This window comes from Cydia splendana, chromosome 6 (genome assembly GCF_910591565.1).
Source record: "Cydia splendana chromosome 6, ilCydSple1.2, whole genome shotgun sequence".
In the NCBI taxonomy this organism is placed as follows: domain Eukaryota; kingdom Metazoa; phylum Arthropoda; class Insecta; order Lepidoptera; family Tortricidae; genus Cydia; species Cydia splendana.
The window spans coordinates 9,743,517-9,771,070 of NC_085965.1; the positions used below are offsets into that span (position 1 = coordinate 9,743,517).

Here is a 27,554-nt window from a genome sequence, read left to right on the forward strand (position 1 = left end):
GGGCCTCAATTTTGAAAATGATGATCATTTTGGAATCCAAAATGGCGGCCATGCACTATGCCATAAAAGTCGTCATGGGTGTCGTTTTATAGGTTTTAGGGGGCGCAGATTTCGAAAATGATGACCATTTTGGATTCCAAGATGGCGGCCATGCACTATGTCATAAAAGTCGTCATGGATGTCGTTTTATAGGTTTTAGGGGGCCCCGATTTAGAAAATGATGACCATTTTGAAATCCAAAATGGCGGCCATGCACTATGTCATAAAAGTCGTCATGGGTGTCGTTTTATAGGTTTTGGGGGGCGCAGATTTAGAAAATAATTACCATTTTGGATTCCAAAATGGCGGCCATGCACTATGTCATAAAAGTCGTCATGGGTGTCGTTTTATACGTTTTAGGGGGCCCCGATTTAGAAAATGATGACCATTTTGAAATCCAAAATGGCGGCCATGCACTATGTCATAAACGTCGTCATGGGTGTCGTTTTATAGGTTTAAGGGGGCGCAGATTTCAAAAATGATGACTATTTTGGATTGCAAGATGGCGGCCATGCACTATGTCATAAAAGTCGTCATGGATGTCGTTTTATAGGTTTTAGGGGGCGCAGATTTAGAAAATGATAACCATTTTGAAATCCAAAATGGCGGCCATGCACTATGTCATAAAAGTTGTCATGGGTGTCGTTTTATAGGTTTTGGGGGGCGCAGATTTAGAAAATGATGACCATTTTGGATTCCAAAATGGCGGCCATGCATTATGTCATAAAAGTCGTCGTGGGTGTCGTTTTATAGGTTTTAGGGGGCGCAGATTTCGAAAATGATAACCATTTTGGATTCCAAGATGGCGGCCATGCACTATGTCATAAAAGTCGTCATGGGTGTCGTTTTATAGGTTTTAGGGGGCCCTGATTTCGAAAATGATAACCATTTTGGAATCCAAAATGGCGGCCATGCAGTATGTCATAAAAGTCGTCATGGCTGTCGTTTTATAGGTTTTAGGGAGCGCAGATTTCGAAAATAATAACTATTTTGGAATCCAAGATGGCCGCCATGCACTATGTTAAAAGTCGTCATGGATGTCGTTTTATAGGTTTAAGGGGGCGCAGATTTCGAAAATGATGACTATTTTGGATTCCAAGATGGCGGCCATGCACTATGTCATAAAAGTCGTCATGGATGTCGTTTTATAGGTTTTAGGGGGCGCAGATTTAGAAAATGATAACCATTTTGAAATCCAAAATGGCGGCCATGCACTATGTCATAAAAGTTGTCATGGGTGTCGTTTTATAGGTTTTGGGGGGCGCAGATTTAGAAAATGATGACCATTTTGGATTCCAAAATGGCGGCCATGCATTATGTCATAAAAGTCGTCGTGGGTGTCGTTTTATAGGTTTTAGGGGGCGCAGATTTCGAAAATGATAACCATTTTGGATTCCAAGATGGCGGCCATGCACTATGTCATAAAAGTCGTCATGGGTGTCGTTTTATAGGTTTTAGGGGGCCCTGATTTCGAAAATGATGACCATTTTGGAATCCAAAATGGCGGCCATGCAGTATGTCATAAAAGTCGTCATGGCTGTCGTTTTATAGGTTTTAGGGAGCGCAGATTTCGAAAATAATAACTATTTTGGAATCCAAGATGGCCGCCATGCACTATGTTAAAAGTCGTCATGGATGTCGTTTTATTGGTCATGGTCATCAATTTCGAAATCTGCACACCTGTTTCAAATAAGGTATCGGTAGATGCATCCTAGTAAGTCAACAACATCTATATCTACTATCGAAATGTACTTTTGATAGTACTTATGTAGTAGTACGCAATGTAATCTGAAAAGAATCAAGTAATATATATTCCTGTACCTAATGAAGAATCGACATTGATTTCTATTACTAGTAATTGTAGTATTCGAAAAATTGATTCCTGATTCCTCAAATGGAATTGTACTTAGTAATTCGGTATTGTTAGATTACAAAGTAATCTAGGAATCGGTAATCAGATTACAAAGTAATTTCAAGTAATCGTGGAATCAGGAATCAATTACGAAATGCCCAGACTAAGTAGCACTGCATTCAATTGATCTGTTTGGCGAACCGCGAGTTCACAGTTCGGGGCGAACTACTATATATATATATAGGTTTTTGGGTGTGCAGAATTCGAAAATGATGACCATTTTGGAAACCAAGATGTCTACCGTACACTTTGTCATAAAAGTCGTCATGGATCTCGATTTATAGGTATTAGGGAGTGGAGAATTCGAAAATTATGACCGTTTTAGAATCTAAGATGTCTGCCGGGCACGTTGGTCATGGTCATCATTTTTGAATTCTACTCTTCCTAACACCTATAAATCAACATCCATGACGGCTTATATGGCAAAGTGCACGGCAGACATCTTGGAATCCAAAATGGTCATCATTTTCGAATTCTGCACTCCCTAAAACCTATAAAACGATATCCATGACGACTTTTATGACAAAGTGCACGGCAGTTATCTTGGATTCCAAACTGGTCATCATTTTCGAAATTGGCACTTCCTAAAACCTATAAAACGATATTCATGACGACTTTTATGACAAAATACGTAGCCGCCATCTTGGATTATAAAATGATCATCGTTTTCGAATTCTGCACTCCCTAAAACCTATAAATCGACATCCGTGACGACGCAAGTTATCTTTATTTTCAGATCTAACAAATTGCTACAGAATACAAAGGACAAAAAAGAAGCGAGGAGGTAATGAAACAAGCAAAAATACAGATGATTCCTCGACGCAATTGGGTGATTCTTAAATTGTGTCCAGATTTTTTTTGTCATAAAAGTTTTTATTTTTCACATATTACTCTCACAAGTTCCGTGACATTTCGACCTTGTAATTTTTTAAGTAAATGTTTTTGTTTATCTATGAGGATCTCACTAGAATAGTATAATCAAGGTATGTTTATATTTGATGATTGAAATAGTAACGCAAAAAAAATTATATTTGTGTCTTATATTCCTGCCGAAGACTTTTATTTTACCTTTTCCTTTTACACAAGTTTGGCCAAGTAATAAGAATTTAGGGCTCTCAATTTTATTTTGACTTCTACAACAATAAAGCTACGAGGCCATGTTTGGTATCGTTTTCGTATAAATTCGCATTACCAAATTTAGTTAAGGTATCACATTGACACCATTCCGAAGTAAAAACATATAAACTTATTAAAATACTTTCTTTTAAACTCCTCTTCACGCTTAAACTGCTGAACAGTTTTAATTTAAATTTGGTACACATATATTTTGAGTCCCGAGACAGGATATAATAATTAAGTTATCTCAAAAATCATCCTTTAAAGGTGTGAAATGAGGTGCAGGAGGGAATTCAGAATTGACTTCTTGAAATAGTTTCCGTTGCCGGGCGTCAGACCGTCAACAGCTCCTGAGGATGCCTCGTAGCGAGGCGAAACACACGTGTCGAGTATTATTCTTTTGGTGGTGGTTTGTTATATTTATTTGCGTATTTATTTTTGCGGTGGGAGGGTGGGAACATTAATTGCATGCAAAAAATACGCGAGTAAGTATAACGGGTTTTAGCACTGATTGACTAGCACGTTATCTTTTTACGCGAATTAGCAAAGTAATATTTTGGTTTTAATTGACTTCTTGAAGTTAATACTGTTTAAGTTTAGGTTTGAAGTCATGTTTTTTTTATCATTTTTAACTAAATCAAAGATGTAGACCATCCCAAAGTTCATATAAATCGGTTCAGCGGTTATTGATTTCCCGTACAAATTTCCACGCCACTTTTCACACCTTCAAAAGATGATTTTGGTTATAAGATCTATCCTATGTCCTGTTCCGGGACGCAAACTATTTCTATACCAAATTTCAACGAAATCGGTTCAGCGGTAAAGCGTCAAGAGGAGTTTCAAAAAAACCGGCCAAGTGCGAGTCGGACTCGCGTATTAAGGGTTCCGTACATTAAGTCCGACTCGCGCTTGACTGCACATTTCTAATAGGTTTTCCTGTCATCTATAGGTAAAGAACTATTTTGTGTATTCAGACGGACATACATACAGACGCACGAGTGATCCTATAAGGGTTCCGTTTTTTCCTTTTGAGGTACGGAACCCTAAAAAGATTTTATTTTTATTTTGTGGAATGGTGTCAATGTGATATCTTAAATGGATTCAGCACCCCAGATTTATACGAAAACGATACCAAACACGGCCTAGCACCTTCACTGATATAGATATATCAAGATAAAATTGAGAGCCCTAAATAAACTTTCAAGAGCGGATATCTCAAAAACTATTCAACATATCGAAAAAATTGACTGAATAAACTTGTAACAAATTAAATTAACTTTCATTTTGTATAAGTGGTCATGTCGCTGTGATGCATAGTTTCCGAGATATAATCGAAAAACCGGAAAATGGGACCTTCAAAGCCCCCTCTCTCCCCCCCGCTCAAGGGCTACGGCCGGGGACTTTTGATATGTTCACCTCCTAACTTGTCAAACCGAGTTACGGAGTCAAAAATTGTGTTCCGAGCATTTCCCTCTACAACTTTTGGAGCATTCGTTGCCTGACCTAAGTAAGTAGCTTATTGCATTTCTTTATACTAGTTACCAGCACACGTGTCTGTTTAGGGCGCTCCACGGGTTAAAAACTTTTCTGTTAAAGGTTGACGGGTGTTGGGTGTTTATTTGGTTTCGGTCGATTATTATCATTTGCATTGCCCATGATGACTTACTAGAATTACGAGCACACGAGACACTAAAAGTAGTTTGACAAACCTTGGTTTTCAAGAGGTATTTTATATTGACATTTGCTGTCACAAATTTGCTGTCAGATTTAGTCGCAAACCGCACACAAATGTGTCGACACCTTTTACGGAAAAGTGTAGACACGGCGACGACACTTTGTTTCGAAACAATTCTAGACACATTGTGTGGACTCTGTTACGACACATCTGACATTTAGTTACCACTTTGATGATTCTGCGACTGGAATGGTTATATGGGCGATAGAAATTTGGAATCTAGTGGTATTGACCACTCGTTTTCAATTCTATTAGTAGAATTTAAATGCCTAGTAGTGGAGATATTATTGACCGAAATACACGAAATCGAGCGGTCGAATTTCAAAAATCGGCCCCCTGTACTCTGTCACGGCTATTATAATTGCTCTTATAGTACGTTGCTTCTGGAAAAAAATATATGGAAAACTTGGCATAATTAATAGAAGACGTTTTTCAATTGGGATATGTACGTTATGGACCGAAGTTATTTTTCATCAACCCTCCCTAACCCTCCCCCCTCTGCGTCATCCCCCCACACCCCCGCAAAGTGCCCGAAACGCGGTTTTTCTAAATTTTTAAGAAAACCGTTCAAGATATAGAAAAGTGTGTAGGAACGAAGTGATCCTTAGTTAATTTGCTATTTATCTCTTATACACACTATAGTGCTATCGCTTATAGTTTTTGTGAAATCTGTCACCATGTATGCAATTTTTTTAGAATTTTCGTTTTTTTTCTTTTGTAAGATAACTTTTCTCAAAATATACTTACGATATCGCCAAATTTTGTTTAATTTAAATAAATAGTTAATATGTTCTTTAAAATGATGTATTATTTATTATTAAACTCCTTCATTTGACGATGCTCTGCCATTTTGAACATACATCGTCTTCAAACATTTTTAAGCTCACCGAACATCGTTACTATTAACCACTTGACTGTGAAACAGATCGCACGGTCGCGTTTTTATAGCTTGCCTCACATAGAAGGTAGCCTATAGAAGTGGTGTGCGCGTGCCTCCGTGAGGGACAAAGTATACGCAATGCGACAATATTAAAAACACGTTTTAACATTCCTGACAATATACCAAAAACAATTATCTACGTATTTCGGTCGGGTTATTGAAATGAAATGAAATTTTTTATTTGTTGCCCACCAAAATTTATGGTGGGGAACAAACAAAAGTGAGACTGTGACAAGGACAAGCAATATTACCGCTTTCTTGCTACTCCTACTGAAAGTTCTATAAGTGTATCTCGTTCGGTCATTTGGCCCCTCCCCCGTTTCCTCTCTATTATCGTACCTCTATGTTGCCTCACCTGTTACGCTCTAACAAGTATGTAAGTGCGAAAGGGACGCGCATAGTGATAGGCGATAAAAAAGGAACCGTGCTGCGCCCGCTGAACGAATTTTATACAACACAAACGAGGGTGAACTAACGATTTTTGACCACCACACACATGAAAAGTTCATCATCTTCTTCGCGTTGTTCCCGGCATTTTGCCACAGCTCATGGGAGCCTGGGGTCCGCTGGCAACTAATCTGATGATTTGACGTAGACACTAGTTTTTACGAAAGCGACTGCCATCTGACCTTCCAACCCAGAGGGGAAACTAGGCCTTACTGGGATTACTGGGATGTTTCCTCAAGATGTTTTCCTTCGCCGAAAAGCGACAACTAACGTGAGGAAGAAGATGTGTGTGGTGATCAAAAATCGTGGGTTCACCCTCGGTTGTGCTGTACCTATAAATTTCGGTCAGGATCCGTTTCATATACAGACAAGTGGTTAATAACGATATTAGCTGACATTGAAAATATTTGAAGGCGATGTATTTTAAAAATGGCATAGGATCGTCAAATGAAGTAGTTTAATAATAAATAACACATACATTCATATAATCACGCCTATTTCCCGGAGGAGTAGGCAGAGACCACGGTTTTCCACTTGCTACGATCCTGACATACCTCTTTCGCTTCCTTCATTTTCATTACATTCACGTACGCATACACGCTCGCCGGTTTAGGGTGCTCTTGACCTGGCCTTTCTTCAGGATTTCCCCGATCTGATCAGAGAAAATCCGCCGAGGTCGACCCCTTCCAACTCCCACTTCCACTTCTCCCTTATACACTCTCTTTGTTGGCCTTCTTTCACTCATTCTTTCCACATGTCCAAATCATCTCAAAATACCTTTCTCAATTTTAGTCACTACATCAACATTCAGTCCACACTTTTCCCTTATCACACTGTTCCTAATTCTATCTTGCACTCTCACACCACACACACTTCTCAGCGCTCTCATTTCCACTGCATTCACTTGGCTCTGATGCCTCTTCTGCCATACCCAACTTTCGCTACCATACATAAGTGTAGGCACCAACACCCCTCTATGAACAGCCAACCGTGCTTTTTGCGACACCTTCTGGCTGCTCATTAAAGCGTTAAGTGCCCCATTCACACGATTTCCAGCATTCACTCTCCTTTCAATGTCTTTATCATGCTTACCGTCCCTAGTGAACAAGGTTCCCAGATACACAAACTCTTTCAATAAATAATACCCATTTTAAATAACATATTAACTATTTACTTAAATAAAAAAAACCGGTCAAGTGCGAGTCGAACTCGCGTTCCAAGGGTTCCGTACATAAGTCCGACTCACGCTTGACTGCACATTTCTAATAGGTTTTCCTATTATCTATAGGTAAAGTACTATTTTGTGTATTTTTTCAAAATTTTAGGCCCAGTAGTTTCAGAGATAAAGGGGGGGGGGAGGAATGGTCGGACAGACAGACAGACGCACGAGTGATCTTATAAGGGTTCCGGTTTTTCCTTTTGAGGTACGGAACCCTAAAAGCGTGAAAGATATCGTAAGTGTTATTTGAGAAAAGTCATTAGAAGAAAAAAACACTGAAAATGCTAAAAATAGCATCTTCCGTGACGAATTGCGCAAAAACTATAAGTGATAGCAATATAGTGTGTATAAGAGATAAGTAGAAAATTTAATAAGGATCACTTCGTTCCTACACCCTTTTTCTGTATCTTGTACGGTTTTCTTAAAAATTGAGAAAAACTAGGTTTTGGACCCTTTGCGGGGGTGTGGGGGGGTGACGCAGAGGGGGGAGGGGAGGGGAGGGTTGACGAAAAATAACCTCGGTCGACAACGTACATATCCCAATTAAAAAAAGTCTTCTATTAATTATGCCGTAATTTTAGCTAATTTCACTGAACTATTAGCAATGCTGAGCCAAACGGCGGAACCGTCAACCGAGAATGCCCGAATTCGGCTATTCTTTGGAACTTACCACGAAGGACTTTACCACTATAATTATACTTCTTATTGTGAGTATTGGACGGCAAGTGTTTTGACCATATATTTCCGACGGTATCCGCACAGTTGCTCCCACGAGTTCTCGAGGATTCCCCTAAAGTAAAAAAACACTTTTCAGATTCTAGATACGTCAATGCATGGATTCTAGTAATTACAGGTCAAGTAGGTAGGTCATTCATTTTGTAAGTATGTATAGTAAGTAGGTACATAATGTAAGTACTTCCACAATTGACATTTCTAGTTGAGTTTAAGTGTGAAAATATCAAACATTGAATATTTTTGGCAAATCGTACAAAGTATTTTTCACACCACCTATTCGGAAAAGACCTTTTTTTTCCCTGCTAGGAGGGATCAAAGTGACACTTTTCTGTTCAAGCACACTATTTTTTCATTTTTTTTGTACATTATTTTTTTAGCTTAAATAATCTGTTTAAGCATCAGATTGTGTCAACACTAAGATTTTTTTATTTTCCTCATAGTTGATGTGAAAAGCAGTATGTGTCACACGGTATCAAAATTATTTCGACTTGGGCGTTAGCACTTGAATCCCTCATTACGCTCAAGATTCTACTTTAAAATCCCTCACTACGTTCGGGATTCTATTGTAGAATCCATCGCTTCATTCATGATTCAATGTACGCCCTTGACGGAAATATATCATTTTGATCCCTTGCACAAACTACTATTTTACATATAAAATATTGTTCCGGCCACAGCCTCAACTAATGCTTTCTTTTGGGGGCCTGAGTGTATGGAATTTGGGAATTTTTGCGAGTCATTAGCAGAGGCTTAATTGCGGGCCGTAGTTGGAGTCAGCTGTTCTAGGACTTATTTTCTCGCTGTGAATAGTTTATAATGAGAGAGCTATTACTTGGCCTGCCAACGAGAAATATGCTAGAGGGCTGGGTGCTGGAGTTGGACGTATCAGACATAAAGTGTTGTACACATTGGCCCGGCTCACTCGTCCCTTTTTTCTGCATTTGGGTCCCGGTTGCTGTAATTTATCAATAAACATTTTTGGCTATATAATATAATACCTATCGCCAAGTTACAACCAAAACTAAACTATTTCTAAATATTACAAACTCAGAGCCATAATGAACTGTATCAAAACAAGGTTGATAATGTTAGTTTTTTTTTGCAATTCCATCTCATTCCATCTCTATCGTACCAATACATCAGTGCGAGCGACATGGACTATGATCGAGTTTATGCAGTCGCTAACGTCAAGTGTCAACTCGTGGTAGGTAGGGGGAAGCGGGGCAGAGAGGCACAAGGGGCAGTTTTGAACACCCACACTAATTCCTTAACTAAAAACTTATGTTCACCTTCTGCAACACTAAAAGGTGGCTTTGTATGTGTGAGTGAGGTTCCAGCTTCGGCACATCTCTCCTGCCAGCCGTTGCCGCTTAGTGCGTGAAAACGAGTTTCCGCGGTCGCATAGTAAATAAATTATGATTTTTTTATCGAGTTGTGGTGTGAATTTTAGACTTTACCGGATGAACATCATAATGAGCGCTTATAGTACGTTTATTCAGTAATAGAGTAAGCTTATTATTTTAAAGTAATACTTAATAGTATATTTTTAATAAATTATTTTTCATTTATTTGACCATTGGGGTACTTTGGTACAATAAAGATTGGGGCAGTTTTGAACATGTCAAAGTGCCCCTCTAGTGTATCTAAGTGCCCCTGCCAGTTTTTTTGGTGTGAATTTTTTTTTTACTGAATAGTGCGAACGTACAAAGAGAAAAAAAAATACAAAGAAAAGTTAAAACAACTAAAGTAGCTTTTTGTGAAAAAGTGATACCGATTTCATTAAAAGTTTTTTTTTGTAGTTTTAGTGCACCTGCTTAATAACTGTAGTATGTTATAATAGCACCGCACTGAATAGACGTTTTGTAATGTTTAAAAAGTTTACTACTGGTCAGCTAACTGAGTTGATCTGTAAAGTGTGCTCTGCGGGGCAGTTTGAAACACTTACGGGGCACTTTGATTCACGTGCCAAAGTACCCCAAAACGATGTATAAAAGTGTGCCATGTAATGTATCGAAGTACCCTGCAGGTGGGGCACAATTGAACAAATCCCATTTTTTGTTAAAATCCATATATCTCTTTTACTGGCCATAAATTTAACAAAAAAAGATATATTTTGTATAAGTACCTTAGTAAATTTGTTATCTACTAAGTACAAAAAATATATAATTAGAGTTCATTTTGAGGCCTAAAATCGATTTCAAAAAAAGGTGTACCAAGCTGCCCCGCTTCCCCCTACGCTACTATTTATGAATTACTAGTTTCTGCCCGCGACTTGGCTGCGTGGGATGATGATGATGATGATTGATATAAAACTATCATTGATACTGGCACTATCCCGTGCGGCTATTTAGGGTTGTCAAAATTCAAGTCATTATTGCACGCAAAGGGACGTCAAGTTGTACCAACCTTAAAAGCCGTACGGCCTGTTACGTTACGGCTATAATAATTGTTCTTAGCAATGCTGAGCCGAACGAAGCCGAGAATGCCCGAAAGGATCAGTATATCGCCCCACTGATTCGGCTTATTCTTTGAGACTTACCACAAAGAACTTACCGCTATGGTTAAAATCCATCTTATTGTGAGTATTGGACGGCAAGCGTTTTGGCCATATATTTCCGACGATTTTAGCATAGTTGTCTTTGCTCTGACGAGTTCTCGAGGATTCTCCTAAAGTAAAAAACATTTTTCAGCATCTACTTCTAGTAATTTCAGCTCAAGTAGGCATAGACGGGACATTAATTTTATCACTCGAAATATTTTTTATTAGATAGCAAACCGTTAAAATGAAATAAATAAATAAATATTTGGGGACAATCTTACACAAATCGACCTAGCCCCAAACTAAGCAAAGCTTGTACTATGGGTGCTAGACGACGATATACATACGTATATAGATAAATACATACTTATATACATAGAAAACGGCCACGACTCAGGAACAAATATCTGTGTTCATCACACAAATAAATGCCCTTACCGGGATTCGAACCCGGGACCATCGGCTTCATAGGCAGGTCACTACCCACTAGACCAGACCGGTCGTCGGTCGTTGTGCTGACAATTATCAAATATGCCAACGGAAACGACCATTCGGTCCCAGAGGGTCTACCGCGAATTTACTGTCAGACTTACTTACGAATTTACAGGTGCAACAGGGAGGCAACACGTCGAACGTGGGTCGCGGTGGACCCTCTGACCCGGCACCCGCCTGAATATTAGGTACCTATTCTGTTCATAGATATTGTGCATAACTTTTGCGTACATAGGACGTAGACGGCCTTACATTATTTATATCTAAATCAGATTGTGTTACATTGAGCTAAGTAGCTATATACTCGTAGCTATGTATAGACTAGCTGTTGCCCGCGACTTCGTCCGCGTGGAATCTTATCTTCAACATTTTACATCTTTAGTACCTATAATTTTCATATCCAAGCAATGTTGAAATTAAGTACTTTTCTTTTTTAGCAAGTTGTATGAAGTTTTAAGTCAAGTGGATTTTGATGTTGGTTGCTTTTCTTAATACTTATTACTTTTCTTGTATTCTCATAATAGGTACCTATGCCCTTATACAAAGATTCAAGTTCCGCACTCACAAAATATCTGATCTCCATACAAATTTTCAATCCCTTTCTCACCACCTTAGGGGATGATTTACAAAAATGCTTGAATTAGTTTTCATGTTTTTTAATTGAATACCTTTTTTTTTGCAAAAAGTTCAAGTTCCTAGCTTAAAATTAAATTTACACCCCAAGACGAACTTTCATCCCCTTATTAACCCCCTTAGGGGTTGAATTTCCAAAAACGTTGCAATTACTTTTTTTGTAATCGGCTATTATGTCTTTCTAAGAAGTTTCAAAGCATTTGTAATGGATTCAAACTTTCAACCCCATTTTAACCCTGTTAGGGGATGAATATTACAAAACGCTGAAATTACTTTTCCTGTCTTCTAATAATATCCCTAAATACAAAGATTCAAGTCCACCACTCGAAATAAATTTTGATATTCATACAAACTTTCAACCCCTTTTTCACCACCTTAGGGGACGAATTTTCAAAAACGCTGAAATTAGTTTTCTTGTATTTTAATAATATATCTTTTTACGAAGTTTCAAATTCTAGCTTTAAAAAAACTTTAACCCCATACAAACTTTCGTCCCCTTTTTAACCCCCTTAGGGGTTGAATTTCTCAAAATCGCTTCTTATCTCTTGTACACTTTATAAATGCAATCTAGTGTGCAAATTTCAACTTTCTGGCTTTTGTAGTTTCGGCTCTGCGTTGATGAATCAGTCAGTCAGTCAGTCAGGACACTTGCATTTATATATATATATAATATATATATATAAAGAAGATGAGGCACTCGGTATTCCGGCTCTTGTCAATCCGGCGATTCGCGACTTACATAGAACCGCTCTATAATACAACAGTTTACACAGCCGAACGCCGAATTACAGAGCGGTTGGATTTGCAGAATTTATTTTCTATATAAAGCTTGTATTTTCCATGCATATCTAATTATTCGGCAGTTCCTACAATTAGCACAGGGGGAAATTTTGAGGTGCTGCGGACTACCAAAGCGCCTACTGTATTTGGGTTATACTTTAGGTGTAGGTAATGGACAGCACTGACGCGAAGGCAAGGCGGTCCTCCTGCTAACGACTGGAGAGGGTTTCCGGGGGCCCATTAAGCCTAAGCTGGTATCACTGTTGTTCACCGACGACATACGACGCAGCCCTGTGTCAAAAGAACGTGATTCAAACTTCCATTTACAATGAAGTCTGCGCTTTAAAATTTAAACGCTACCCGCGACCTTAGAGCATTTAAACTCAAAGCCCGCGACGGACAGGTTGCACGTTAAGCTCGCTCCACACTCGTGCGCGAATCGCGGCGCGAAACCGCGAACGAGTGTTTATGAACGAGTGTCGATTGACACGCCGCCCTCCGCGGGTGCCTGGGTGTTTAGCCAACATGCCAATCGTTAACGCTCCGTAGCGTAGCATAATCATCTCTCTCTATCCCTCTTCCATATTAGTGTGACAGTGGCAGTCGCGTTTCGTTTGCTGCGGAGCGTATATGATTGGCATGTTGGCTACGCACCCTGGTTTGATTGATAGGGTGAGCAGAGCCGTTTGTTTTTCTGTGGGTGAGCCAGACCACGCTCATACTTTTTTACGAACGTAGCATTTGAACATAGCTTCTGGTCAAGCAGACCGCAGCCTTCGTCAATCGTCAGTTGTAAGACGTATGTTTGAGAACCCGTAACAGTCGAGTTGTTTGTTAAAACACTTAAGTATGTGTAAAAAATAAACTACCTACTGGTTTGATTAGTAAAAGGGACAGTTCCTTTTGTCCTGTACAAAATAAATTACATAAATATGTTCCTCTACGATTTATTAAATAATCAAACTTACTGGCGGTAAGGTTCTCCTTGTAGCGCGAAGGCGGGGCTCGTAGTTGCTTGTTCGCTAACAAATTTCCTAGACGCAGATTTGAGATTAATAATTAATATTAATATTAATTTAAAATTGTAATAAACCTGCGCTGCACTAGAACAAGAGGATAGTGAGGATTTGAAGATGTTTTATTAGGCGCCATTCATTTATTACGTAAGACGATTTTTGCCAGTTTTTGACTCCCTCCCACCCCTATGTAAGAAAAAATAAGAATTAGGCTGACCCCCTCCCCCCTGTTTAATATTTATTACGTAAGAATCTAAAGTAATTTTAATTTTTTGGTAATAATTAATTTTGGTTCTATTTTTCAGTACCTATTTCTTATCATTCATCTTTACATACGATTTTGATCTGTCCAGGGGTGCAAACCCACTCAGAAAGTGGATCTGCCACTGGAACATCATCTCTTGAACAATGGGTTTTCAAAGTATAATCTTAACTTCGCGCATTTTTGTGATCTTACGTAAGGACTATCAAAACACCTCCCACCCTTGTAAGAAAGAATAAGACATGGTTGAATGAAACCCTCCCTCCCTAAATCATCTTATGTAATAAATGAATGGCACCTAAGTAAGTGAGTAATAAGTACCTAAGTACCTAAGTAAACACTTACCTAATTGTGACGTCCTACGGGTAAAGGTACCTTATGGCGGTTGGCGCTTACGCTATTATTAACGCCGCTCCAATATTATTGCGGCGCAATGCGACGTAAGCGCCAGCCGCCATAAGGTACCTTTTGCCGTGGAAGGACACAATTACTTTATTGAACGAAACACATCAGATAAAACATAAATAAAAGATTAAAAAAAAGCGTTTTTCAATTAAAAGACACCTCAAGATTGTTTACCTTTTTTCTAATAATAAAAAAACGAACTATAAGGCCATTTGCACGATCCTGGGAAGTTACCATCATGGTTACCATTAATATCGGGTTAATGGGATGATGCAAGTGGCGCTTAGGTATAGGTACTTACAATGAGAAACCGCCATAGGCTAGTGTATAGAGTATGATAATATAATACTTCTGCCCGCCACTTCATCGGCGTAGAATGATGACGAATGATCATAACCGATAAAATTATTCTATGCCCTTCCTAGGGCTCCAAGCTACCTATCTCAATATCATCATCTGAATCGGTTCAGCGGTTTAAGCGTGAAGAGGTAACAGATAGACAGTAACTTTTATAATGTTGGTATGGATATTATTAGGGATTATGATCAACGGTAATAATTTAGGACTTACGGTTAGAGTTAGGATAGTCACTCTTCTTCTGAGCATTAGAAGTGAAGTGTTTTAACTTTCCGGTGCTTTTGGAATTGTCGTATTTGCTCTCACGATTTTTCGAGGTTTCTCCTGAAGTAAAAACACGTTTCAGCGTCCAGTATTTTCAGCTCAAGGAGTAGCTTAGCCAAATATTTTGCCAACATAAAAGCTTCGATATTTATAATAGAGTCTGTGCGGAAAGAGATGAGTCTAGAATGTATTGGATCCCAACATTTCACGACTCTTTCCGCACAGACGCTATTATAAATTTCGCATTATTCGCTATCTATGGGTGAACTAACTTTTGTGCTGACTTTTTTTACTAGCGGTTATAGGTATTTCATGAATGGTATGGCATTGTGCAAAATTATTGACCAAAGTTAGGTGCAATCTTGTGCATACAAATATAGTGATAACAAATGCACAGTGGCGTAGCGTGAACTAATCTAGCCGTGAGCGAAGTCGCAATCTGCGAGGCCCTTTTCTTTCACTGTTGCCCGAAGGGGCCTCGCGCGAGCCCCCCCTTGGGGCGCGAGGCCGTGGGCGACGGCCCACTTCGCCCACGCCTAGCTACGCCACTGCTGAAATGCAGGTACTTAATTGCATGTTTAAATCATTAAACCATCAGGCCTCTCGCTTGTCTCTAATAATGTGTGACGCTGCGTTTCTCTAAATTATTGTTGCCCTACAGCCAAAGAGTAAAGTAAGTATAATAGGTACCTGCAGCCCTAAGCCTACAAGTACCTCCCTTGTCGACATACTGTCAGCAAACGCGATAAGTTGAATTTAGATCATAGGGCTTAGCGAAGATGACAATCGTTCGCGCCGTAGCGACCGAAACGGTCATCTCTCTCTATCACTTCCATATTAGTGCGACAGAGATATCAGGGTATCGTTCGCTACGGCGTAAACGATTGGCATCTTGGCTAGGCACCCAGGACATAGACAAACGCCTGAGCGCCTTCTAGGTGTATGTACTACATACAGACATCCCAGACGTCTAATTGAATACAACTAACACTATTTTAAATTCACTATATAGACGGGCCTTGCGAACACTACGAAGTGGAGCAGTTCGTTGGTGCGCGCGTGTTCGCTCGTTATATGAAAGGGCCTATCCTTACTTTTGAAATATTTTGTTTGGTGGCATATCCATAAATACTAAAAAGTACTTACGGTCAGATTCTTGGCGCGTCAACGAGCGTGTGGGCGAAGAGTTTCTGCTACGTGAACGGTGTCGCCCGAGTGGCCTTTTCTCTGGATCGTTTCCTACGAATATCGCTAATTATTAGTGATGTACCGACTATTGATTTGGCCGGCTAGCCGACTAATCGGCCATTCGAGCGCCGATTAGTCGGCCAGATCATTAGTTTCGTATAAGTTCAGATGAAAAACAGTTTTGCTCCTTTGGTTGCGCTATTCATCATAATTTAGCTTGGCTAAAAGGTGTTCTCTACAGGTTCAAAGACCTATCACAAGAATCCTCGTTCAATTTCTGTCGTTAGTTCTTTTATTTTGCGATCCTGAGCAGACCGTCAGTACAGCTTGTAGGAGGTATTTCCAAGGCTCTATTTCCCGTACGTAGTCGCCAGTTAAGAACGTCGAGTCGGAGTGTGATTTACTTGAAGCTACGCCTGTTTTCCGTGTTTTATGTGGTGGTGTTTTCTCTCTTAACAGAACCTATCCCCTGTGGTCAGCGTCTTTACGAGCAACGTGCCCTGACTTATAAATTTTGCAATAACATTGTTCCTCATGGCTCCACCATTAAAAAAAAAAACAAAAACTGAATAATAAAAAAAATAACTAACGGCAGGTATAACAGTTGAGATCGACCTGTAGAGGAAAACAACAGCCCAGCAACAGACGATAACGATCAAACGGTCAATTATATGAACAAAAGTTTTCATATGCACCCTGAATAGGTATTTTAGTAGAATAAACATAAAACATATAGTAAATATTGACTATTGATTTCTTTTTTTTCTGTTTTTTTTTTTCACTAATAAAGTGCCGACTAATTGGCCATTTTTGCCGACTAGTCGCCGACTGCAAATGTGGCCGGATAGTCGGCTTTCCCGACTAGTCGGTACATCCCTACTAATTATTCAACATAAAACGATGTATTGTTTCGTGTAGATACTAGTGATGTACCGACTATTGATTTGGCCGATTAGTCGGCTAGTCGGCCAGGTCATAAGTTTCGTATAAGTTCAGGGAAAAACAATAGTTTTCCTCCTTTGATTGCGCTATTCATCATAATTTAGCTTGGCTAAAAGGTGTTCTCTACACTCTACAGATTCAAAGACCTATCACAAGAATCCTCGTTCAATTTCTGTCTTTAGTTCTTTTATTTTGCGATCCTGAGCAGACCGTCAGTAAAGCTTGTAGGCGGTATTTCCAAGACTCTATTTCCCGTACGTAGTCGCCAGTTAAGAACCTATCCCCAGTGGTCAGCGACATTACGAGCAACGTGCCCTGACAAAGTCTCTAAATTTTGCAATAACATTAATAGTTTCTCATGGCTACATCATTAAAAAAAAAACTGAATAATAATAAAAAAAAATACTATCAAACTTGCAGACGAGCGACCTGTAGAGGAAAACACCAGCCCGCCAACATACGATAACGATCAAACGGTCAATTATATTGAACAAAAGTTTTCGTATGCACCCTGAATAGGTATTTTAGTAAAATAAACATAAAACATATGGTAAATATTAACATTTGTTTTTTTTCTGTTTTTCTTTCACTAATAAAGTGCCGACTAATCGGCCATTTTTGCCGACTAGTCGCCGACTGCAAATGTGGCCGGATAGTCGGCTTTCCCGACTAGTCGGCGACTAATCGGTACATCCCTAGTAGATACCTTTTGGCATTAGGTAGATATACGACGGACGGACGGGTGGACGGAGCCACGCCGTTTTGTCGTCTAAATAGTGTTTAGTTTTAAGTTTATAAAATACATATGTATGTTAGTCTGTAAGGTATTTGTAATATGGGCCTTGTTGCCTGAATTAAATTTCTAAATAAACAAATAAGGTCAAAACTTAGAGCATTTAATAAACCGTTGTCGCCTTTACGAGCTTAATACCGCTCTGCCGAAAACCTTGCACCTTAGAGGATATAACCAACGGAGACGCCATGTCTAAAATTTTCGGTACAAAATAGTCTGCCGTTTTTTGCGGGGGAGGGGCACATCAAATGTATAGGTACTAGGGATGTACCGACTAGTCGCCGACTAGTCGGGAAAGCCGACTATCGGGCCACATTTGTAGTCGGCGACTAGTCGGCAAAAATGGCCGATTAGTCGGCACTTTATTAGTGAAAGAAAAACAGAAAAAAAAAGAAATCAACAGTCAATATTTACCATAATGTTTTATGTTTATTTTACTAAAATACCTATTCAGGGTGCATACGAAAACTTTTGTTCATATAATTGACCGTTTGATCGTTATCGTATGTTGGTGGGCTGGTGTTTTCCTCTACAGGTCGATCTCAACTGATTCTCGTGTAATTTCATGTGCAAGTTCTATAGTTAATTTTTTTTATTATTATTCAGTTTTTGTTTTTTTTAATGGTGGAGCCATGAGGAACTATTAATATTATTGCAAAATTTAGAGACTTTAGTCAGGGCACGTTGCTCGTAAAGATGCTGAGCACAGGGGATAGGTTCTTAACTGGCGACTACGTACGGGAAATAGAGCCTTGGAAATACCTCCTACAAGCTGTACTGACGGTCTGCTCAGGATCGCAAAATAAAAGAACTAAAGACAGAAATTAAACGAGGATTCTTGTGATAGGTCTTTGAACCTGTAGAGAACACCTGTTAGCCAAGCTAAATTATGATGAATAGCGCATCCAAAGGAGCAAAACTATTGTTTTTCACCTGAACTTATACAAAACTAATGATCTGGCCGACTAGCCGACTAGTCGGCCGACTAATCGGCCATTCGAGCGCCGATTAGTCGGCTAGTCGGCCAAATCAATAGTCGGTACATCACTAATAGGTACGTCATGTCAGATAAACGTCAGTCCATACATATGGTTGACAAGTTGTTGACCATTGGCCGCCTATTTTCGACAGAGGGGAACGCCTGTTAATGGCGGCTCCATTGTTAATTACTCCGAGCCTTGCACAGTTGTGCAAACTTTTGTATGGAGTGACGTTTATCTGACATGGCTATTTGTACGTTATGTCACAGAATAAATAATAGTACTAGGTACAGAAGACTCTCTAACAAAACGTGTCTGTTACGATCAGGACAGATATGGCCGCTATGGCTATGGCTAGCCACCAAAATTGGTGTGGAACGGATGTACTTTTAGCTACCTGTAGCAAAGCGACGAACTCGCGGAGTGAGCCACGCCTGGTTATGTACAAATCATGTACAAAAATTACATTCGACGTGCCCCTCCCCCGCAAAAATCGGCAGACTGTTTTGTATAGAAAATGACAGCCAATGCGTCTCCTGTTACTAAATGCTGTAAGGGTCAATATTGTATAATTCAGTTTTTAACTGAGTTAATTAATACATATGTATCATCTCATCAGATCATCACTCCACTTAAACTCTTTGAACTTCAAGCGTCAAATAAGGCCCACTAGCACCATCCCACTAACCCGGGGTTAAACCGTAAACCTAGTGTCAAATTGTACTGGTAACCATGGCAACTCCAGGTTTAACCGGTTAACCCCCAGTTAGTGGAATGGTGCAAGTGGGCCTAAAGGCTCCGTCACACAGGCGCGTTATGCGGGGCGCGCCGCTTTTACATATTAAAACGCTCACGCCCGGAAAACGCGCCTGTGTGACGGAACCTTAAGTATAATAAAATGTACCCCAGGTCCCACGCGTACGCAAGGAGGATGCGTGGAGCTGGAGAGTGAACTTATTAATAGAAAGGTGCATTGGGGTAACTTCAAAAGCGAGGTAATTTTGAAATTCGCTTAGTTTTTTATCTGTCCAATTTCTATATCCAATATTTGAACAATTTTCTTTGAAGGAGCCCATTGCACTTATCCAACATTGGTTCAAGTTTTAATACTAGGTAATTGCGTAGCGATTTTGAAATAAAAGTCATTCGTAATATTAGATCAAATGTCGGGTGTTTCTAGTAAATTTGATGAAATCACCCAATTTCTTTAATCAAATGCACATTGGTCAAATACATTGGACATTACCACCCTATACTAAACCAGAGGCAATCAATTCATACTTTAGGAACACTGATGTTGTTTTTTTTATATCCTAAAATTGGATGTATAAAAATAAACTACGAAATATTCAACAATATACTTTATTGTATACATACAATATACTTAGACAACATCTTTTTTTATTACAAGCTAGTAGTTATCTAATAGATACATACAATGACTAAAACAAAGCAGTTAAAGTGACATTAAATCTAAATTTTACATTATATGATATGAGGCACAATTCCATAAAGGCTAAATATTACTATTATAAATAAAAACAGTGCCTCAAACAATTCAACAATTTACACAGCCAACCAGATTCAACAACTAGCAACACTATTTTACGTTTGCTTTTTCGACTCTATGGCAACATTTTCAATGTTATCCTCTATCTGTGCTATCGAGTCTACAGTCTCTTTTACATTACTCTGTTCGTTAGTTACATTATCTGTGGTGTGAGCAGTGTTGCCAGTGGAAAATTGTCTAGTACCCGAGAGGCTGATGCTGGAGGGTTTTTCCTTCCGCTTCACGCGGGAGGCGGCCTTTAGTTCCATGTCCACGCAGTGCTCGGCGAACATATGTTGGAGAGGCGCGTACATGCGCGGGAGGAGGGGAAGGTCGCTCAGTGATACCTGTGAAAAAATATGTTTTATTTTAAGTAAAATAGTTCTAAACAAGTCTTTCTGAATCTGGGATACACAAACATAAAGGTCAGTTTAGACGAAGACTATTTTCAGCCGCCTAAATTACGGCGCCTAAAAAAGGCGCCGTATAAACACTTTCGGTGCCATTTTTTCGCGGCATTCCAGCGCTGGCACGGAATACGGATGTTGACAATTTTTTAGAACTCTATTCATTTTATAGATAGACACGTAATAATGAAAGATCATTATTTATTAACATTTCAAAATATAAAATAACCTAAAACATTTAATCCTTAAATTATACACACGTAATTACTACAAAAAAATATATTTGAAAATTTTATTCATTAATTTTAAATACAAAATAGAGCCTAATTAGTTTAGTGTTTAAAGTTCGAGCCTAAACGCTCCAAGCTGTCACGTGAGGTCACGACAACATAAATAAACAAACTGCTGCCAAAATGTCAGTCCTAGCGTAGATCAAAACCTGTAGTATTTAATTTATTTCTCTTTCTAAAAGATAAGTATTGCGTAAATATATAAGCTAAAATAATGAATAACAAGTTTTACATGTCTTATGCAGTACCTATGTGTAAAAGAACAACAATCAAGACCCTAGAGTATAAAACAAATATTTATTACATGATACTTACGTTGCAGTTACGAATTTTGACTTGAATTATATTGTTAATTGCGCACTATATGTATACATATTACGTTCAGCGATGATAAATACATTTCAAAAATGAATCACAATAACTGATTTCACACAAAAACACTTACAGTTACAATTTAAGATGAATTATTTTGATACAACTAAAATTTTTAGTACAAATATAGCGGGCGCAGATATAGCTTTTGAATTTTTTTTTCTTTCCGACAGCCAATGTGGCAATGCTAAAAAAGACGAACTCTCTATAGTACTCAAGATTTTTTTAGACAAGTTGAAGAAAAAAAGAAAAATCTTTAAATGCAGTTTGTTTCTTTTTAAACATAAAGGAATGTCTCCTTTAAGTAAAATGAGCCAGCTTAAGGATTTAAGGTAGTTTCCCTCCAGGGCCCGACTTATCTTTCCACACTGTATATTCGTGATTCATGTCAACATCCCTATAACAACATACTATAGAACACGAGTCTATTTTTTGGCGCCAGTGACCCCCGCCCGCGTCTCTCGCTGCCCCCGCGCCTATTTTTCGGACTCGTGTAAACACGTCGTTGCCAGTCGCTAGTACGCCTCTTGCTTTTGATTTACTTTTTCAATTTCAGAGCTCCTGAATTCATTTTAAATAATGGAGATCCTGAGATAGACTACAGATCTCCTGATATCCTGGATTATCAGGAGATAACTCAGGAGATCTAGGAGATGCGCAAAAACTGGCACCGTCGGCTGTGGCGGCGTGCTAATGACTGGTACTGAAAAGGCACCGTGTAAACGACTAGTGTCGGTTTGCTGGTCACTGGCGGCGAGATTTCGACGGCTGAAAATAGTCATTGTCTAAATGGTCTGAAGATGTGCTGGAGGTAGACACTGGCGCCGTAATTTAGGCGTCTCAAAATAGTCTCCATCTAAATCGACCATAAAGGGTAATGGATACTCAAGATTTTAAACAAGCGCGGTAAAAAACCTGATTTTACAAATGTTTTGTCACTAACCTGCATATTGTCAAACGCGATGCCAACGTTGTTTTCGTTGAGTATTTGCGCGTTGAGGCGCGGCAGTCGCGCGTATCTCTGGCTGAAATGCGTCAGCAGCTGGAAACATATTATTTTATTTGGGTTACAGAGGTTTTCTAGTAAATTATTTCGAGATACAGAGGTGATATTGTTTTCCCTTGCCTTGTATGCAAGGCAAGTCAGAAACCTATACAAATTACAAATATTTCTCACGTCTCAATTACGCCTGATACACAAAGAGGGTGTAAAATTGTGTAAGATACATTGCACATACCGTGTACTTAGCGTTCATTTTGTGTCCAATATCTATCGCTTGCGACGTCGTCGAGTGCATTTTGACCCTCGCCTCGTCCGCTAGCTCGTCCTCCATCGTCGCCTCGTGTATGAGGATGGTCGAGTCTTGACCTGGAGTCAAACAGGAAATTATTACAGAAGTATGTCAAGTAGTGTTGTGTTGTGACTAAAGCTCTGGTTTCCTCGGAAAGCGGTGCCGTCATATAGCGGCCGTAATACGGCGGGGAATGACGTCACTAGAACGTTGCCTATGTAAACCAAATGGCGCGGTTTCCTAGAGAGCGGTGATTGACATCGTAACGTCATAAAGCGGTGCCGCCATTTGCATGACGGCCGTCTTGACGGTGTCGATAGTTTCGTGAACGTTTTATTTGATAGCGGTGAAGCCATTTCTACTAAAATCTCAAATGCACCTTCTGTACCACGAGATTTGAATAAATGATCTTCCGCACTACGATTATTTTCCTCTTCTGATGATAGTTCATCCTCCAAGTAAATTATTAAAGCTAAATCAAGGTCGTCCATTTTCTCCTCTGGATACGTTTCGTTTGACCTTGGTGGCTGACGGTGTGTTATGACGCCGTGGAACTTTCCACATGTCGTCACCGTAAAGACGGCCGTCTTTTTGCGTCCGCTACATGACGGCCGCTATATGACGGCACCGCTTTCCTAGGAATCCAAAGCTTAAGAGCTAGTCTTCAAGCGCAAATACTCGCAAGATTGCACGACTCAAAGGCGAATTATTGCAACACTACACATTACTTGTAAAGAAAACATTAAAACAATCTTAAATATTATCGTGTCATCAAGATTCGTGAGTCTACGTCTCAAGCCTATAAGATTCAAAATAAGCCCTGAAAAGATGGTTAGCGTATTTCACGTTTAATTCTGAATTTTATTAAGTGTGAATAAAGTTCAATTTTAAAAAACAAATCACGAAATCTCAGTAAAGGGGTATGGGACGATAGCGATATCCGCGGACATAAGATATGGATCTTTAAAAAACACTAGCTTTAGACACCAATGTTGCTTAGTTTCTATTGAGAAATATAAAGGAGGCATATCGGAATAGCAACTTTGATCGCGTTGGGGCAGTGCGGTACGAGGCAAGTCAGTACCGAGTCTAGCCCGATACTGACACAGTTGCTGACGTCAGAGCTGGCTCTATTAGCCTGTAGTACTCACCAATCTTGACCAGTTGCTCAGTAGGCAGCGTATCGCCACTGTACGTGATCTTGTGCCCGGCGGCGGTGATGGCGACTCCGAACGCGTTAGGGCAGTGCGGCACGAGGCAAGTTTGTACCGAGTCTAGTCCGATACTGGCGAGCGCTGCGGGTGTTAAGCCTGGCTCTTTTGGGTCCATCTAAAAGTATCAAAATACTCTATTAAATGAAACATATATTGTTTGTATGTCTGTCCGGCTGTTCTCCTTTACAGGTTGCGTATCTCAACCGATTACTGAAAATTTTTGTGAGTACGTTATAATTGTGTCGAAGTCTAGTCAAAGATCCCACTTTGTCGTTTACCATAAGGACGAGATTTGCTTGTATCTTTATACGAATAACCTATCAAAGCGTCCTTATGGCCAGCGATAAAGTGCGACTTTTTTGCTTGGAAACGACACAATTATGTTTTTTTTTTTAAGTTGGCGGAGCCACGGGCGTTCGCAAGGTCTACAGCACTGAGAGTCACTAGTTAATATATTAATACGTGTATCATAGAGTGGTAATACACCTCTCCAATTTCTTTGTCCAATGTGTATATTGTGTATTTTGTCTGACATTTTGCTTAATGAGAGTGAGACGCAATGACATTGGACCAAGATATTATAAAAATACCACCCTTAGGGCTGATTTAGACGGCGCGCGAACTCTCATGCGATTTTAGTTACATTGCGGACTGCTGGTTACGTCCAATTCAACCGACCGATCAAAACCCGCAATGTAATGAAACTCGCATGCGAGTTCTCGCGTCGTCTAAATGAGCCCTTACACTTACCATGTTCTGATTAGGTATGAGCGTATACTCGGCGGCAATTTTCTCGAACTGTTTATCGTACACGGTGAGCCAGGTTACAATTTGGCCAGGCGCGAGCAGCAGTAGGGGTGCATTCTTCTCTGGCGCGTTGGCGAAGGCGGCCGCGCGGGCTTGCAATACTCCTATCAAACCTGGATTATATCACATTTTAAAATGAGTATACCACGAAATTTTTTTTTTATGTAATTCGACATTAAGAAACCAATTGTAAGACCAATTGTGTGACATTAAGAGAGTAATTGTAATACGTTAGTTTGAATTGGTAGTTGCAGTTAGTTGTATTTTATAAAATTTTTGATGTACGGTTATTATTTTTAGTACTAGCGGTTGACCAAAATCAGCTGCAAATGGTGTTAAAGGTATGAAAATCGGCACGATTAATCTTTAGGCCATTTGAATTAATTTGACCCGTAGCACCAAAAAAAAAAAACAAACGGAAAGGAGTTATGACGTCATCTTTTTTTTGTATGAAAAAAAACAAATTTTTGTTCAGAAACCTATCGTGTGTGGTATTAAATGAAAGGGCATTTTGAGCCGGTTCTAAAAATATATCACATTATTATATTTCCGTCACTTGCATTCACTTAAAATAAAAATAATTTTCAAAACATACCAAGTTTGGGCTCCTCTAGATACGAAACCGTTGAATTATTTTTTGTAAAATATACCTCCTAAGTAATATACCCAATATCCTCATATCTAACCCCAAGCAATTAATTTCGAAAATATTTAGTTTTTGTAATAATAAAAAAAATACAATACAATACTTGCACAGACATAATCTCGTAGCCAGGATTATTCACCAGCAACTTGCTCTTCTGTACGGCCTTGTGGACCGCGAAGTACCGTACTACAAGTTCCTTACCTTCGCCTTACCTTCGTTTACCTGCGCCTGTTCTCGAGAATGGTCGTGCCACGCTCTATTGGGATCGATCTATCATCACTGACAGGACTATTGTAGCCAATAAGCCTGACATCGTGATAATAGATCGATCGCAACGACGGGCCGTGCTCGTTGACATCACCATCCCCCATGATGAGAATCTCGTGAAAGCCGAGAAGGACAAGTCCAGTAAGTACCTAGACTTGGCTCACGAGATAACCGCCATGTGGGATGTTGATTCGACGATCATTGTCCCGATAGTCGTTTCAGTGAACGGTCTAATAGCGAAGAGTCTCGACCAACATCTTGAGAGACTCTCGCTAGGTGGTTGGATCAAGGGTCAGATGCAGAAGGCGGTGATCTTGGACACGGCGCGGATAGTCCGCCGGTTCCTCTCTCTGCGGTCCTGACCACCGGTAGCTTGGGCCCTGCCACGCTGCTGGCGGCACCCTAGGTTAGGTTTTTTATAATGTGTTTATATGTATTTTTATTGTTTTTTAAGTGTTTTTATATTTTACTTTCATATTCATATTATAAAAACCCTAACTTAAGACGAAAAATAAATAAAGAAAAAAATACTAAAACTAAACTTGCTATGTTTTGAAAATTATTTTTATTTTAATTTAATGCAAGTGACGTAAATATAATAATGTGATATATTTTTAGAACCGGCTCAAAATGCCCTTTCATTTAATACCACACACGATAGGTTTCTGAACAAAAATTTGTTTTTTTTTCATACAAAAAAAAGATGACGTCATAACTCCTTTCCGTTTGTTTTTTTTTTGGTGCTACGGGTCAAATTGATTCAAATGGCCTAAAGATTAATCGTGCCGATTTTCATACCTTTAACACCATTTGCAGCTGATTCCCGAATTTCAGGTTGTACCGCTATCGCTATTTTGGCTTGTATGTAAATTCAATGTTGACGTGTAAAATGCCCTTGTGGCCTATTTGCTGAATAAATGTTGAAGTTTAGAAGTTGAAGTTTTTTGAAGTTTTAAATAGAGATGCAACGGATAGTTGTTTGGCCGGATACCGGATACCGGATATTCGGCCTGATCATCGGCCGGATATCCGGTATCCGGCCGCCGAATATTCGGCCGGCGAAATTATACCTACATTTCGGTTTTTCCGGTGCGCATTGTGCAGGCTTTGATCTGTTTCGTAGTGAAAGTTTGCGTGGACTCATTTCTAGGTTCGAAAATAAGTGCGCGTGCAACAGCGGAATGTTTAAAATGTTTTAAAATAATAAACGAGTACGATTATGACCGTCACTGTTTCTTAAATCCAATTTGTTGACTCCAAAATCAAGGAAAATTACTATCCGGTATCCGGCCGGATAGTAGGTCACTATCCGGTATCCGGCCGGTTAGTTAAAAGAGGGCCGGATAGCCCGGATACCGGATAGTAACCGGATATCCGGTGCATCTCTAGTTTTAAATGTTAGCTTAGGGTGGTATTCCCCCTGTCCAATTTCTTTGTCCAATGTGTATTGCGTCTCACATTTTTCTTATTGAGAGAGTGAGACGCAATGAAATTGGACAGGTGGAATACCCCCCTTAGTAACCACAACAATACTGTAAATAATGTAAATATAAAATAAGCAAAATCTTATAGTCACAAATTTACCAGCGAAAGAAATTATAAAGATATCGAACACGGCCGAAATACGAAGGGCGGTGCGAATTAGAACTAGTTAGGTGGCAAGACACACCTGCCTACTGCTCTGTTTACAAAAAACCGGCCAAGTGCTAGTCGGACTCGCGCACGAAGGGTTCCGTACCATTACGCAAAAAACCGCATAAACGTTTGTTGTATGGAAGCCCCACTTAATAAATATATTGTTTTTAGTATTTGTTGTTATAGTATAGTTGTTATAGTTGTTGTTATTTCAACTGCCTAGCTATCACGGTTCATGAGATACAGCCTGGTGACAGACAGACAGACGGACGGACAGACAG

General features: G+C 39.5%; 2 protein-coding genes across 2 annotated transcripts in view; both read right to left on the minus strand.

Moving 5' to 3' along the window:
* Positions 1-18,004, minus strand: part of LOC134791607 (uncharacterized) — a 53,412-nt gene extending 35,408 nt beyond the window's left edge. The window contains exons 1-8 of the mRNA XM_063762656.1: positions 17,953-18,004; positions 16,038-16,130; positions 14,841-14,951; positions 13,556-13,621; positions 12,774-12,878; positions 10,697-10,810; positions 8,976-9,098; positions 8,079-8,198 (exon numbers count right to left, since the gene is read on the minus strand). Of these exons, the coding sequence (XP_063618726.1) occupies positions 8,079-8,198; positions 8,976-9,098; positions 10,697-10,810; positions 12,774-12,878; positions 13,556-13,621; positions 14,841-14,951; positions 16,038-16,130; positions 17,953-18,004 (784 nt within the window). The remainder of the gene's footprint in view (positions 1-8,078; positions 8,199-8,975; positions 9,099-10,696; positions 10,811-12,773; positions 12,879-13,555; positions 13,622-14,840; positions 14,952-16,037; positions 16,131-17,952) is intronic.
* A 2,237-nt stretch (positions 18,005-20,241) lies between these two features.
* The window catches only part of LOC134791370 (ribonuclease Z, mitochondrial), a 34,120-nt gene continuing 26,807 nt past the window's right edge, over positions 20,242-27,554 (minus strand). The window contains exons 14-18 of the mRNA XM_063762381.1: positions 24,669-24,838; positions 23,856-24,033; positions 22,651-22,781; positions 22,356-22,454; positions 20,242-20,690 (exon numbers count right to left, since the gene is read on the minus strand). Coding sequence (XP_063618451.1) covers positions 20,400-20,690; positions 22,356-22,454; positions 22,651-22,781; positions 23,856-24,033; positions 24,669-24,838 — 869 coding nt within the window. The 3' untranslated portion in view covers positions 20,242-20,399. The remainder of the gene's footprint in view (positions 20,691-22,355; positions 22,455-22,650; positions 22,782-23,855; positions 24,034-24,668; positions 24,839-27,554) is intronic.